The 15,786-nt window shown below is 42.6% G+C and overlaps 1 protein-coding gene across 5 annotated transcripts in view; it reads right to left on the bottom strand.

Annotated features, from left to right (window-relative positions):
- Positions 1-6,624: 6,624 nt before the first annotated feature.
- RALB (RAS like proto-oncogene B) overlaps positions 6,625-15,786 on the bottom strand; it is a 39,411-nt gene continuing 30,249 nt past the window's right edge. For all 5 annotated transcript variants that reach the window (XM_081206642.1, XM_081206644.1, XM_081206641.1 and 2 more), the window contains exons 2-5: positions 12,846-13,002; positions 11,346-11,554; positions 9,228-9,405; positions 6,625-8,191 (exon numbers count right to left, since the gene is read on the bottom strand). In XM_081206642.1, coding sequence (XP_081062768.1) covers positions 8,072-8,191; positions 9,228-9,405; positions 11,346-11,554; positions 12,846-12,959 — 621 coding nt within the window. In that variant the 5' untranslated portion in view covers positions 12,960-13,002 and the 3' untranslated portion in view covers positions 6,625-8,071. The remainder of the gene's footprint in view (positions 8,192-9,227; positions 9,406-11,345; positions 11,555-12,845; positions 13,003-15,786) is intronic.

Below are 15,786 nucleotides of genomic sequence, written 5' to 3'. Positions count from 1 at the left end.
CAATTTTTGGGAACCACTCACCATCATCCTACAGGGTCCTTGTGATATGCAACAATAGTAACTCCACATTCCTTTAAATGAATAAATATGACAACACCTGAATGACAACACCTAAAAATGTTTGAAAAAGCCCACGGGGCACAGGCTTTTTAATCACTTTTTAATCAAGCGAGCAGATTTTAATTACCAGGGAGATTCATTCAAACCATTAAATGGAACTGGTCTATGTCTACATTTATCAGCCATTGCAGCCTCTGTAATAGGCATACTACTCAGCACATAGCTTGATGGACCTGCTGAAAAAACCCCCAGCTATTTAGGATTTCTGAGAGACGTGTTCTGTAGGAGATTTGATCTATGCACAACTAAGTTGTATTTCAGATATTTAATACAATTGCATCCTGTCTTTCCACCTCTCTCACAATAGGATCCTAACACACCTTATTTTTGTTCCTTATCCTAAAACTAATTGCTAGACAGATCTTGACTAAGGTGCAGAGCTAGGGTCTTCTGTGTGTTGTGGAGGGTGGGGGCGATTAAAGAAAGCAATCCTTCTGTCAGACTGGGAATATCTCCTCACTCACCCAGTTTAGGATATCCCACTATTCTTCAGCAGAGTTTCTTTTCTTTCAGCAAAGTAAGCATCTTACGTATATGCCAAACAAAGCTTCAACAGTACAGAAAACTGTAATGTCATTACATACTGAGAGAAACTGAAAACAACATCATGAGGCAAGAATGACCAAATTTAACTGAACACCCGAAGGGAGGGGCTGATTCCAGAGCACAGCACAAAAGCCCCACCCACCAGATGCCATACATTTTACTAATCAAATTAGGCCCCAGTGTTTTTCTTACACTGCAGTCATGGTAAGCAACATGCATTTGGCCAGCTTGTACACATTTAAGGGTTTATTCAGAAAAATCAGCTTATCGTGCATCTTTGATGACTTTTCAAAGTAATCTCAGTAAGCATAAGGTCCAGTAATGGAAATGTTCATCTATGAAGCCATGCAATGGGGGGAGGGGAGCCAGAAAGGCTTTGCAATGATAGTTGCAAACACCACTGATGTGGCACCAGAGTGATGTTCAAATAGCATTTAAAGGGTGTGGATATCAAAGTGGATTTAGCTCCAAAACAAGGAATGTAGGGAGAGGTTTGGAAGCACTTTGGAGGGGCAAACAGAGGAGTCCTGCCTTCACTTCTGCAGCAAAGCAGGGGCTTGGAATTGGTCCCAAAATGGTAAAGTTCCAAAATGGCCTATGTTCATACTGAAGAACATGCAATATTTTATATTTAAAGAATCAAAAAGAGGTTTTGTTGGTACATAATTTTAAAAGCCTCCAAAATCCAATTGGGCAAAGCTTTATTGGAACCAACCAAAATGTCACAGAAGTGGGGCAAGCTTTAGAGTTCTCTTGGACTCTTTCATTAGGCAAGGCAGTACATGAATTAGAGGATGATGAGGAAAAATAAAATATCAAAATCAGATTGATGTGTGTGGTCTATGCGAATAAATACCTGGTGCTTGGCCTTTTTAAAAGGAACAGCTAAAACCCAGGAGGCCAGTTCCTGGAGATGTGTGGCCTGACTGGAGAAGTTAATTACTATCTGTGTAGGCTCTCAGGCCTTGTAAAGAATAAAGTTTGATTTCTTTTTTTAAACACACATTATTATGAATTGATGTGTGAACAGAAAAAGACAATACAGTGCAGTAACAATTAAGTCAGCATGTTTAAATTAAAGACTGTCGCATTTATCCTCACTCTGCCCTGTTTACCCCAGAAATGTGCTTTGTTTGAGTCTGGGAGAGATCTGGCTACAAGTTTTATTTTATCTGATATGGGGAGCAGCCATTGCTTCTTTATCCCAGGATCCTGAGTGTATAACTTGATATATGTAACACATGGGAAAGACTTATTCAGCCTGCAGTCTCCATCTTGGAACTGAGTCTCCAGGAATTAAGTTCTTTCCCAGTCTGCATCTCTACAGGAATTGTATTTGATATGTTTGTATTGTTTTATCATTTGTTGCTTGCCGCCCTAGGTGCCTTTTGAAGGTAGGGCAAGATATAAATTAAATAATTTTCTTTGCTATTTTAGTTTTTCCATGTGGTACACCTTGCCTGATAAAGAGTTCTGAAGAATTTGGAAGCTCGCCATGCTCCAATGGTACTATGGTATTGGTGGGAACTGTAACTCTGTGAGGGGCAAACTACAGTGCCCAGAATTCCCTGTGGGGAGAAATGTGCTTCAAATGTGCTTTAAACATAGAGGGTATATATAAAGTCACACACCATTCCACATACAGCGACCAACAGAATTGGCAAGTGCCAGTGGCGTAGCGTGGGTTGTCAGCACCCGGGGCAAGGCAAGCAATTTGCGCCCCCTAACCCGTGGATTTGCGCCCCCTAACCCTAACCCCCAGATGTTGCGCCCAGTACAGCCGCCCCCCTGCACCCCCCACGCTACGCCACTGCTAAGGGGACAAGGAACACGCGTGGGGTGGGTGGAGAAGGATGTGGCTAATAATGCAGGAGGGGGGTCTAAGGGGAAAAGGAGCTCGCATGGGGTGGGTGGAGAAGGAGCTTTTCGGAGAGCTGAGCAGGGAGGGGGGAGGGAAAGAGCACTGTTGCTTTAAAGGAGCCAACCGGACAGCAGCCACTTACAGCAGTGTAAGCAGCTCCTTTCCACTCCTGCTTTGCTCCTTCTCTCCCTCTTTGCTGCTTTACACAGCTAATGGCAAATCCCCTGCAACCCAAGTCCTGCTCAGCGGATCAGCTGAGACGCTGGGAGAATTGTAATTTCCCCCTCTCCCTCATCCCGTGCCCTCCTGTCCCCAGCAGCCTTTTAAAAAACTTTTTTACTGGTTTTCACTGCGCTCGTGGCTCAGAGCCCTCCTGTGCCCTGCCGTCCCTCTGCAGCCTCATTGCTCCGTTTAGAGAGCGCACGGACCTTTGCAAGCTGAGGCTGCAGCAGCTGTTGCTGGCTACGCGGCGCTTTTTCCGGGTCCCTATGGCTCCCGTCTGTCCCTCCTCGCGTGTAAGCGGCTGCTGCCCGCTTTGCTGGCATGGCTCTCCTTCCCTCCCTCCTCCTCAGCTCCACCCCCTCCTCCTGGCTGTAAAACAAGCATGAGTGCTCGCTCCACCTCCTCCTCCTCCCGGCTTTGCTGCTGCTGCTGCTGCTGCGCGGCTCTTTTCCTCCACCGACGGCGCGCTGCGCCTTGGAGAGGTTCCCGCTTCCTCGAGGGGGGCCGGCCAAACGCGCCCCCCAAAATGTTGCGCCCGGTGCGGCCGGCACCCCTGGCACCCCCCACGCTACGCCACTGGCAAGTGCATCTTACTTCAACATGGACAACAGGATAGTTTCTTTCACTGCATCTGAGGATGGGAGGCTATTTTACAGGGCAGACTATGGGGCTCAAACAACTGAGATCTGCGGGTAGAAGCCAGTATAGAAATCCAATAAATAACAACTCCTCTGTCTTCCAATGGAGGGGAATGGCTGGGAACCCATCACATGCTCAGCCCAAGGCACTCACCTCACTGGTAGGGCCTGACCTGTCAGCATTTTATAGTTACAGTATTTTTTGCTCTATAAGACTCACTTTTTCCCTCCTAAAAAGTAAGGGGAAATGTGTGTGCGTCTTATGGAGCGAATGCAGGCTGCGCAGCTATCCCAGAAGCCAGAACAGCAAGAGGGATTGCTGCTTTCACTGCACAGCGATCCCTCTTGCTGTTCTGGCTTCTGAGATTCAGAATATTTTTTTTGCTGTTTTCCACCTCCAAAAACTAGGTGCGTCTTGTGCTCTCGTGCGTCTTATAGAGCGAAAAATACGGTAATCTTTAAGAAAAGCTTTTATCTAATTTGTGTCACTGTTATAAAAAATCAGCTTCTGAGATGTTATACACAGACACACACACACACACACACACACACACACACACACACACACACACAAACATATACACATACACACACACACACACACACACACATACATACACACCTTTATGACTAGCAAAGGACACAGACAACTATGTGTGTGACTACAAAAGAGCAGTTAGTTAAATAGTAATTTCCTGTCACTACTGGGACTAAAAAGGACTTTCAGTACTGCATAGAGAAATTGGTTCCTTTGTATAGCAAGTGATTTACACTTTCCCATTTATGCAAATTTTATTGATACTTTGGTGGTTGCTTTACACACACACAGAGGATTAGCAGCCTTGGTCACTAGTAAATATTACATACGAGCTCCTCTGCCCAGACAGTGCAAAAACACAAGTCATTTGGTGTCTTTCTGCTCATCAGCTGGAAGCCACCCTTTGGGTTAGATCTGTCTGACAGATGTTACATCCAAAATGTGCACATACAGATGGGTGGGTGGGTGCAACTGCACAATACGGAAACATGGCAGATTCTGTGATGCACAACATTGCTTAGTGTGCATACATTAGCAAAATGAAGCTATTAGATGACTGGCCTTTAAGAAAAGGAAACCTTGGCGCTGGGCTTTGGGAAGAGAAGGCACAAAGCACTGGCTGGAAAAGTGCTAACAAGGGATTGGGAAGGAGGCAGGATTGTGTCAGAGTCCTCACACCTCCTTCCCCAAGCCCAGCACCTTGCTTACTTGGCTTTGGGAAGGCAGTGCAAGGGCTGGGGAGAGTGTCAAATGTTGCTGAGGGCTACCAAAAAAAGACCCCAAGGGCTGCATGTGGGACCACCTTGAACTAACCTAACAATTGAGAGATCAAAAGGTCCATCTCTAGATAAGAATCTTTACTTAGTGCTTGGCTTTCATTCCTGATTAATGAGATGCTGGAAGGAAGAGACAAATCCTCAGAAATATCAGAACCATTTTCCCTTTATTGACACTGATGGGTTACTGTGCCTTATTGGTCTTGCTTGATATTTTCATTGTTATTGATTTGATCTGCCTTGACAATTTGTTTTGTAACATTTCTCATCTCTTCCAAAAAGCATCTGTAATTGTTTCAATATTGGATTTAAACTTAATATAAGGAAAATAACTACAATAGTAAGAAACCTTTCCCCCAATAACATTAAGAAGCAATGTGACCCAAGCACATTATCATGCCATTGCTTTCCCTCTTATTGCCATTTCTACAATAAGAGCAGTCAATTTTTCAATTTAAGGGCCATATTCCTCCTAAACCACAGCAATGGTTTATATAGCCCTCCTGTAATTATGATTTAAGGAAATACTAACCATTAAAAAAATAGTCTTACCATTCTATCGCTTTTATTTGGCGAAAGAGTGGCTGTAAATCCAGATGGACATGTCACAGCTAATTAATGAAAGTTACTAGCTGCTGGTGATTTTATGAGAGATTAAAAAAACAAAGTTGTCCACAGAAGTCTCACATCCAAGACTCATTGCACAGTCAACATCCTGTTTCTTTCCAAAGACTTGGGTGGATTGAACAAAAAAGATTTCACTTGAATTATAATTTTTCCATCAATGATTGGGAAGTGCTTGCCCAAGTAAATTGGCTGTTTCTCTGCACAGGTGGTCAGCCAACACTGGATTGTACAACTGGACCTGGTAAACAACTCTGGAGAATCCTTACATAAGAGTGGGGAAACGTCATTGATTTCAGGCAGGGAACAATCAGAGCTGATGAAACCTAGGGATGTGTTAACTCATTCCCACTTTGAGAAACAGAATGTGCCCAAGAAATAGGATCTGTTGGGTGAAAAAGCTGTCCTTCCCTACAGGTAAGCTGGAATGGGGATTTCTCCCTCAAGTTCTAGATATGCTCCTAGATCTCCCCAATGAGCAATTTCTAAACCAACTGTGGTGATGGTGGGGGAACAGGTTTCTGTCTTCTCAATCAACACTACTGATCTGGAAACAATCAACTGTTCCAGAAGCATTTGGCCCTCTTGCTGCAAGAGTGAGAGAGAAATGGTACTTCGATGAGGCACAGAGAGGTGAAGTTATGACATGTTGGCAAATCAGACTTGCTGCCTGAGCAGGACTTAACCCTGATGACACCAGCAGCCAAAATGCAGTTTTCAGCCACTGTACAGAGGCTAGGTTAAACAGGTTTTGCCATCACGCAGGAAAAGAAACATCTAGAGATACCAAAAGCTTGAAAACCTTATCTCAAGCATAGGAAGAATGCAGCTAAAGAGGGTGTATATTGCCACATGTTCATTTATCACTTTAGTACTGTTTCATTTGCATGCAAATGTATGCAGCTTTAGATGGAGATTTCTTTACTTTGGCAGCTCTCTCATAGTCCTATTTGGTAACTAACCTCTGCCCTTATGCAAGAGAAACACTGAGTTTTGTAAACATCCAGACACACTTACTCTTAGTTGTAGTTTCCAGACTGCTGCCCCCTCTTCTCATATTTATAAGCAGCAACTGATTTCGCAAAGCTGCTGCTATATTAGAGCACCCATGCACAACTTTCTCCCAGGTGGATTCTGAACTTATTTTGTAATCAGATAAAATAACGATCACCCGTGTGATCACACCCAAGTTGCTCACCTATTGTGCCTGCAAAAAAATAATTTCAGAAGCTCATCTGCTCACCTGCACATGCTTTTCCATCCACAACATTAACAATGAAGTAGTGACAAAATCAGAAAAAAGCTTTTAGTACGTATATTGAGCTGCCTTTATAATACAGACTTCTCCCCATGATTTATTGAGTAGCTATATAAAAAGTTTTGCAGCAGCAGCAGAATTAATACAACCTGTGCAACAACAATAAGGGTCAGGCTTTTTGGCAACTTCACATAATTAGCTCAGATGTCACTTTAAAGGGGCAAGTGTAAAGATGTGAAAAGATCACTCATTTCACTTGCTTTAATCCCACACACCCCTGATCTTAGCAAAATAGTATTGAGTGTTCAAATGCAACTCTTGAAATTACAAATACAGCAATAACTCATTACAGAAAGGGAAGGAAAACCCAGCATAGTTAAATAGCAAAGTGCTTCTGTATGGCACAATCCCCAGGACTCTGCTGTACAAGGGCCTTAGATTTGCAAAATTACAATTAATTTCAATTGAGTGTGTGCAGAGTTAGTTACTCATGGATGGTCCTCTCAGACTTTAAATGAGACTGAATGGAAAATCACTAGATTTCAGTGTGGGCCCTCACAATTTTTTCTTAAAAAAAGAAACAAATTCCCTTGTTAAACACTGAAAGAGTAAAAATGCACCAATTTCTACAGATTCAATACATGTTTACAAACTCACTGCAACACCACAAATAGAATGTTCAAGTTTTTTAGGGGGGGAGGGGGGAGCAAGTCTAGTACTTGGCAGACAGGATGGAATTACTTCAATTTCTCAATATTAGAAAGATGCCTTGTCCGTTTACCCCGAATAAGCTGTTGGAATGAAGGAGGAAATAAATTGGAAATACAGCGTGCCAGAATATAACCACTAATGCTCTGAAATTATAGGCTCAATTCAGGAATACTGCAACGATGACTCAAACACCAACTCACTACTGAGTCTTTGTTTCTGAATGACTAAGTCCTTATAGCGTCCATCCAATATGTTGGCAAAATAGTAGCATCATAGCCTACTTTAATACAGTTGTGTGCAAATTTCAGAGACCAGAGAGATCTCAGTATGTCTTAACTTTCCCTTTTAAAAGAATGGCTAAAGGCTTAAGCCTTTATTAGGAGCACCAAAACTGAAGTCACATAGGAGAGGCAGGTAACTTTGGTTGAACTTCAATCAGAACTAGCCACTGCATAAGACTGAGGAAGAGTCCATAGAGAGAGTGCCAACATTGGGAGCAACATCAGGAGAGAAATTCAGAGTGATCATACTGCTGATAAGAAGATTTGCTGGCAATATTTTTAGCACGGACAGTTGCTTTCAAGAATTGTCCCTTTCGGTAATACATGGATTCGTTGAACTTCATAATTTTTCAAACCAAGTTGTGCACTTTCAGAAAGGCTATTATGTGAGTGGAAAAGCTTATTGGATCAAGATGTCTTCTCATTCATCCAGTCCTCTACCCTTAGTGGTAAATGTCTTGTTAATTCCGCAGCCTGTATGTACAGTTCCTAAAGATCACAATAAGCAGCATCTTTCTTTAAAGCTCTTCTTGTTCTTGTTGCTCTTCTTGCCATTCTTGTCTTTGTTTTCCGACATCTTCTTGGCTCTAATCTCTCTCATTAGATCAAAGAATACCTAAAATGAAAAAGTGCACATTAATATCAGAATTTTTTTAGCATATAGGGATTCAGCCTATAATAATAATAATATACAATATGTTGTTTGCTTTATAAGAAAAGTTAAAATTACCACAGGAATAGACTTTTTTACCGTTGTTTTAGATAGATTTAAAATCTAAACACAAGAACACAATGGAAATAGATACAACAGGTATCTACAGAATATTACATTTTGTCGATAATGCAGCGTTTTAATGACTAGTAAATCAACACTCTTTTTTATTACTTTTGCATAAAGATCCAAATTTAGTGCAGAATACACGGATTACGGTGGAATCCAGAAGAATTCTATAGGAACATTTTCCTATGGACACATGAAACGTTTAAATGGAGAACTAGTCTTTATGCATACTAACATAAAGCTTAATGACACATATTTAAGATGAAGAACTTGGAACTCAATCTTAGTGAACTTCTGAATTTGCTGATAAGATTTTCAAACCACAATGTAAAGAGAGCTCAGGTCGCAGAGAAAATCTGCATTCAGTCAATATAACTGTCCACCAAGAAATGAGATCTGAAGCACAGATTATATTGCAATAACCCCCAATGCACTTTTTAAAGAAGTTTTGGTGATCAAGAGCAACTGAGAAGGCTACCTTTGGAAGGCATTTAGCAAGGTTGCAAGGAAACCAGTACTTCTCAATTAAACTCATGCCAAGTCATTATATGCCATGAATATACTACAAGAGGTGTTCAGCATGGTCATACTAATATTCATTTAACCCAGCCACATAACACAATTTGTAGTTGGAGCAGCCAGAGAAAAACCAGCAGCCAAGACAGGAATCCTGTTTTCTCACATAAAAGTAGCAAGTTTCCTTGCTATCCAAATGAGAACCCTATAGTTCTTAAACACGACTCCCCTCAAATTCTTCACAATAAAAGGAGTCCTCAAAGGGCAGAAGTTTCTTGCTTTGTATTTATCCACAACTGCAAGTCAGTAACCACATTTGGAAGGCTGCTGTCCCAAAACCAACTTAGTCCTTTACCTTATCTACATTTGCTCTGGTTTTTGCTGATGTCTCTACATATTGCACTCCCCACTCGTCTGCTTTACTTCTAGCCGCTTCTACAGGCACTTGCCGACGGTCTTCCAAGTCAGATTTATTTCCCACCACAAGTAAAGGTATCTTGTCCTCTTCAGCTTTTACACGCAGGATCTGCTCCCTTGTAAAAAAATATTAAACACAAAGCAACTGAGGTGGCTATCATAGCAATTTCCCAGTAGTCTAAAACAATGGAAAATGTACACCAATTTATTATTTCAAATGCCAAGAAATGATGGGAGCATTTCTGAAATAAATAGAGGTTTAAAGTTCTTCACTCGACTAAAGCCACAAAAGAAATGTGTCTCAAGGAAGTTGACAGAGATAGTGTGGGCCTGGAGACAAAGGCCAAGAAAAGTTGAAGGCGTTTGATAAGTTTAGCCAGAGGTTATGACAGATGTCTTCAACTATACAAAGAGCTGGCACACAGAGATGAATAAAATTTGCTTTTGTTCACTCCAGACAGGGCATGAACCAATGGGTTCAAATGACAAATGAAAGGGATAAAGACTAAGCATTAGGAATAACCTATTGCTGGTACAAGCTGTTCCAACAGTGGAACAGACTTCCTTGAAAGTTGGTGTAATTTTCTTCATTAGACATTTTTCAGAGAAGGCTCAATAGCAAACAAACAGGGATACCGTAATAGTGTGTTTCCTGCATTGGCAGAGTTTGGACTGGATGACCTCTGAGGTCCCTTCCAAAACTAAGATTCTGCTGCAAACATTCACCCCAAGGCACAGCTAAACATACTTAACACAAATATCGCTAATGTTCATTTGTAGCCTTTATACCTTCAGATGTGCTCACTATTTTCCTCTTCCAACTGCAGGAACAAAATATTAAGAAAGTGAAGCACAACATTTAAAATGTTGTCCCTGGGAGGCAGGGCAGGGCAGGGCAAAGAAGATTATTTTACCCTTCAGTGGCAAAAAGTAAGGAAACGTCTGTGTTACCTGGGTCAAATGAATTCCACCCAGGTAACAACCTGAATTTCACTATTACAGTGGTGCCCCGCACGACGAATGCCTCGCAAGACGGAAAACCCGCAAGACGAAAGGGTTTTCTGTTTTGGAGGCGCTTCGCAAGACGAATTTCCCTATGGGCTTGCATCGCAAGACGAAAGCCCATAGGGAAATGCTGGCGGTCGGGAGCAAAGACTTTCGCCCACAGCCGGCCTTCAGAAGAGGACCTCTTCTGAAGGCCGGCGGGGGGCAAAAGTCTTTGCTCCCCCCCCCGCCTGCCTCCCCCGCCCCGCCTGCCCGGGACACGGGGAGATTTTAAAATGCTGGGGGTCGGCAGCGCTTCGCTCCCGACCCCCAGCATTTTAAAACGCTGTTCCGAAGGGGGGGCGGGGACACCTGCCCCAGCCGCCCCACTTCGGAAAGCTGTTCCGAAGTGGGGCGGGGGGGCGGGGACACCTGCCCCAGCCGCCCCACTTCAGAAAGCTGTTCCGAAGTGGGGAGGGGGGGCGGGGACACCTGCCCCAGCCGCCCCACTTCGGAAAGCTGTTCCGAAGCGGGGCGGGGGGCGGGAACACCTTCTGAAGGCGGGCAGGGGGCGAAAGTCTTTGTCCCCCCTGCCTGCCTTCCCAGGGGCTTTTAAATCGCCCCGGACAGCGGAGAAGTCCTCGGCTGTCCGGGGCGATTTTAAAATGCCGCCCGCCAGCATTTTAAGATCGCCCCGGACAGCGGAGAAGTCCTCCGCTGTCCCAGGGTTTTTTAAAATGCTGGGGGTGGGAAGAAAAGCCCTTGTGTCCCCCCCCCCCCAGCCTTCAGAAGAGGTCGGGGGACAGACTGTCCCCGGACCTGGTCTGAAGTCGGTTTCCCTAGGAACGCATTAATTGATTTTCAATGCATTCCTATGGGAAACCGTGCATCGCAAGACGAAAAAACCGCAAGACGAAGAGACTTGCGGAACGAATTAATTTCGTCTTGCGAGGCACCACTGTAGTTACACTTGTAAAATGATGTTCACTTTAGCATATTATTCAGTTCATTGGACCATATTCTTTTTTTGGCACACAAAGCCTACAGAAAATGCTTAGAGATCACTACTTACCTAAACTCTGCTGTTGCTGTGAAGGATTCATGCTCAGTTATGGAGAAAACTAGGAGAAAACCCTCTCCACTACGAAAGTAATTGTCTCGAATAGCTGCATAATCTTCTTGTCCAGCTGTATCCAAAATATCGATCTGTACTTCCTCACCATCCAAAACTACTTTCTTCCTGTAACTATCAGCCTTCGTAGGTTCATAGTCTTCAACAAACTAAGAGTTATAAAAGGAGTAATTAACTGTAGAGTACCCATACTCAGCTTCTGATACCTGATTTTTGTCAGCTTCAGACCATATGCCAATAAGGATTCCTTCAGCCCATATGCCAAGAAGACTAGATATCAAAGACCAATATGGATGGGTTATCAAATTATCAGTAGTGACTTCTGGGAACAATGTAGCAAAATAGTTTACCTTACAAGTCACCTTATATTGGTGTTCTTCAACCTTGAGTTCCCTGATGTTTATGGACTACAATTCCCATCATCCCTGATTACTGGCTAAGGTGACTGGGGATTATGAGATCTACAGTCCAGCATACTTTAGTTGAGATTCCTGCATTGCAGGAAATGCCCCTCAGGGTCCCTTCCAACTCTACAATTCTATGAACATCTGAGGACCCACATGAACTGTGACCAACATGTAGGTCTCAAGTGAAAGACAAGAAACTATTTATACGTCCTCTTAGCAAAATACGTTGGAAACTAACTATCGAATCTTATCATGCTTCTTGGATACAAAGTATTTTCTTTCGTTCTGCTATTTTAAGGCTGCGGTTTTGACTCTGAAGAGCACAGGACACAAGGCTAAAAATGCCTCCTTCACTATGGAATTAGAGTTGTGCAGTAAGACATTAAGAGTTTATACGACTGGGGCTGGAAAATGAGATTCTCAGCAAAAAGAGATACAACATTTTAAAAATATTTATGTTTCTTTTTGTGATGGGAAAAGGCAACATCATTCCCTGCAAGCTCCCACCCCAGCTTCTGAGATTTCACACTGTTCAAACAATGCCCTGGTCATTTCTATAGATAGAAGTTTTCTTGAGGCGCCAACCCAATGTCAGATTCTGTGCTTCTGCAGCACAAGCATGGAACCACAGAACCCACACAGCTCTAAGTGACATTTGATGTACTATTGTTATCATAAAGTATTTATATATAGCACAACAAATTCTCTGGAGTGCTTCAGACAGATAAGAGCAGAACAGCCTACTTGAACCTCCAAGTTTTTGTGTAAGAGGAACTTAATCTCTGAACTAAGCTGTAAATGCAAGAATTCAACAATATAAAATCAGCTGTTTTACTGGCCCTGCTATAGTTAATGGGGTTATAGCTCTTTTAGGAAGAAACTTCAGTTTTGAAGAATAATGTTTTTTTCCCCTGTGTTTCTGAACCAATCTACGGCTGTGCTTAGTTATTTCATATTAAGGACGCAAAGTGCAGATCCAATAATGGTCCACTCCACTGTAATTGAATATGTACACAAAGATCACAAATCTTACCTCATCATACATAAACTGAAGTGTAAGCGCTGATTTGCCCACACCTCCGCTGCCAACCATGATTACTTTGTGGAGGGCCAGAGAGCTCTGGTTTTTTGCCTTGTTAGCAGCCATTTTTCTGAACTGTTGTCAAGCACCACCAAAGCAGACTGATGAGCTAAAAGGTAAGAAACAGAAAATGTGTTTGGCATGTAAATCAAGTATTTAAAATTTAGAATCAGTGTAGAGATTTATCACAACGCCCTTTGATTAATGCTTTTGCTCTACAGTATTAACAGTGCACACCTTGGTAAGCTACAGTCAGGCATAAACTATGGCTTCCAATGAATGAGCAGTATTGCTGGATACCCTGCTCACCCTGCTCAACTGTAGCCCTGCCTACAACTGCAACAAACAGGTCATGAGGCTTGGCACACTATGCAAACCAGCATTCCTGTCCCCCAAACAAACCATGAGTGGGAAGCAACAAGCCCTGGTTTATGTTTCTGGTTTGTTGGGAGAAAAACAAGTCACAGGTAATGGATCACATGACATGTGATGCTAATTCAGCCCTTTGGTTTGTTTCTCTTTGCTGCAGCCAAGGCAGAATGAAGCAAGTAAAATTTGAGCAACTCCAACACACAACCTGTAACTGTTAAGTGAAGAGACCAAAGGAGCATTTATGAACTATCCCCAATTTTACTGGCCACAACATGACACCGAACCAGAGTGCCACATGAACTAATCTCAGGTTTGTGTGTTACCCATTCTCTCTTCTTCGTCTGGCTCATCTACCAGGTGGAGATTGGAAGCAGCCACTTGTTTTCAACCAACTACAATTAATGGCGGGATCCAATGAAGTAGTACCATCAGTTCAAGGACTTCTGGCTGTGTAATGGACCTTCTTCTTCCTCTTTTTGCATGCTGCCAAATCTCTTCTGGGTTATCTCCAACCCTCTGCAGCAGATATGAGGAGGGACACACACAGAGAGGGTAGGGAATTTCTGTTGTACAAATGGAAACCCTTGCACCAATGGTACTACTACAATGGATACCACCAAGATGTGTTTCCTACACAGGGACATACATTTTTGTTTAAAATATCAAACTAGAGCTGTAAAGGTCTGTCAAAAAATAAAACAACCCCATGGAGGACTAAAAGGACACGGTTTGGTAGAGTGCAGCTACTGCATGCTCTCTTCTCTTCATGCACTGACTTATGTCCAATTCAGAATGCCTGAATAGGGCTACCGTAGGCTGTGTTTCAGAATGGACCAGAAACTGTCAAACTCATTTTACACCAAATTTAGCTAGATTGCATGGTATAACCATCTCAGGGAAACAAACCACTGGAGTAAAGCACCCTCTGTTTTGCCCCCACATATCTACAGTATAGACCCTTCCCTCATATCCAGTTTATAGGAACTCAGGATAAGCAAGACACCTTTGAGATGATTTCTTATCACTGCTTAAGAAGAATTAAGTCTGCATTCACTTAAACCACACATTTCCCTTAACCCAGGCACGTCCAACAGGTAGATCGTGATCTACCAGTAGATCACTGCTAGATTACTGGTTCCCCCAAAAAAATCTCAACAACTTTGACCTGAACCCCAAAAAACAGGGGTAGATCACTGCCAGTTTTTAACTCTGAGTAGATCGCAGTCTCTTGGGAGTTGGCTACCCCTGTAACCTCTGAACAGGAATTTCCTTGAGACACCTTACATTTTTAGAAGCTGCTTTGTAGTCTGAGGCTTTTTATATAGGCAATGTTTATGTAAATACACCCAAAGAGATGAATATTACATTATTTAAGTACAACTTAAATCAATTTTAAAACAATCAAATGGCTTCAAGAGTCCATTGCTTTCCATTTCATTACTTAGTATCTTAAAATAGAATCTGTGAAGTAGGAAGCAAACTACAGTTAAGCAAGCATGCTCAATCATTCTCGTTTTACTTGCCATGCAGCTGGCGTTTACAGACTTTCTCCAGCTACAATGCAACTGAAAGCAGCTATTCTTCAGAGGGCCTTTAGTTTATACAGATACAAACAGAACTCCTTTGTGAAACCCTTCCAGTAACCAACTTCTAAATTATTGGCTGAAATTTTAAACTAAATATATTCTGTATAAATTGCAATACTGTAGTGTGTTGTATTTTGTATCTTCATAGTTCATGAATGGCACAGAAAGATACGGAGACTATGAAGTCACAAGGTTCAAGTTACATACATTATGGAGATCCAGAGTTAACATGTTTAGCCATTTTACCAAAATATAATAACGTTCTTAAGAGTAATTAAAGACCACTTAAAAAGAGGATCGAGGACCCTAAGTGTTCCAGGGGCAACTTCAACTGTTTGGTAACCCCCTGACCCTGGTTGATCAGCACAAATCAAATCCATGTACAGTGGTACCTCGGGTTACAGACGCTTCAGGTTATAGACTCCGCTAACCCAGAAATAGTACCTCGGGTTAAGAACTTTGCTTCAGGATGAGAACAGTAATTGCATAGTGGTGGCATAGTGGCAGCGGGAGGCCCCATTAGCTAAAGTGGTACCTCAGGTTAAGAAACGTTTCAGGTTAAGAATGGATCTTTGGAACAAATTAAGTTCTTAACCCGAGGTACCACTGTATGAAAGAGAGCTTATAGGCAAGCCTAATTGTTCTAATGTTTCACAATGTCAGTGAATAAGAGGTCTCCCAATAAGCATGTACAGGAGCTCTCCCACCACCAGATCACCATACAATTTTCATATATACAGTGGTACCTCAGGTTAAGTACTTAATTTGTTCTGGAGGTCCGTACTTAACCTGAAACTGCTCTTAACCTGAAGCACCACTTTAGCTAATGGGGCCTCCCGCTGCTGCCCTGCCACCGGAGCACAATTTCTGTTCTCATCCTGAAGCAAAGTTCTTAACCTGAAGCACTATTTCTGGGTTAGTGGAGTCTGTAACCT

The sequence above is a fragment of the Podarcis bocagei genome (assembly GCF_964188305.1).
Source record: "Podarcis bocagei genome assembly, chromosome: 1".
Lineage (NCBI taxonomy): Eukaryota > Metazoa > Chordata > Lepidosauria > Squamata > Lacertidae > Podarcis > Podarcis bocagei.
The sequence above is the reverse complement of the archived record's forward strand: the minus strand, read 5'-3'. Positions and strand labels throughout refer to the sequence as shown.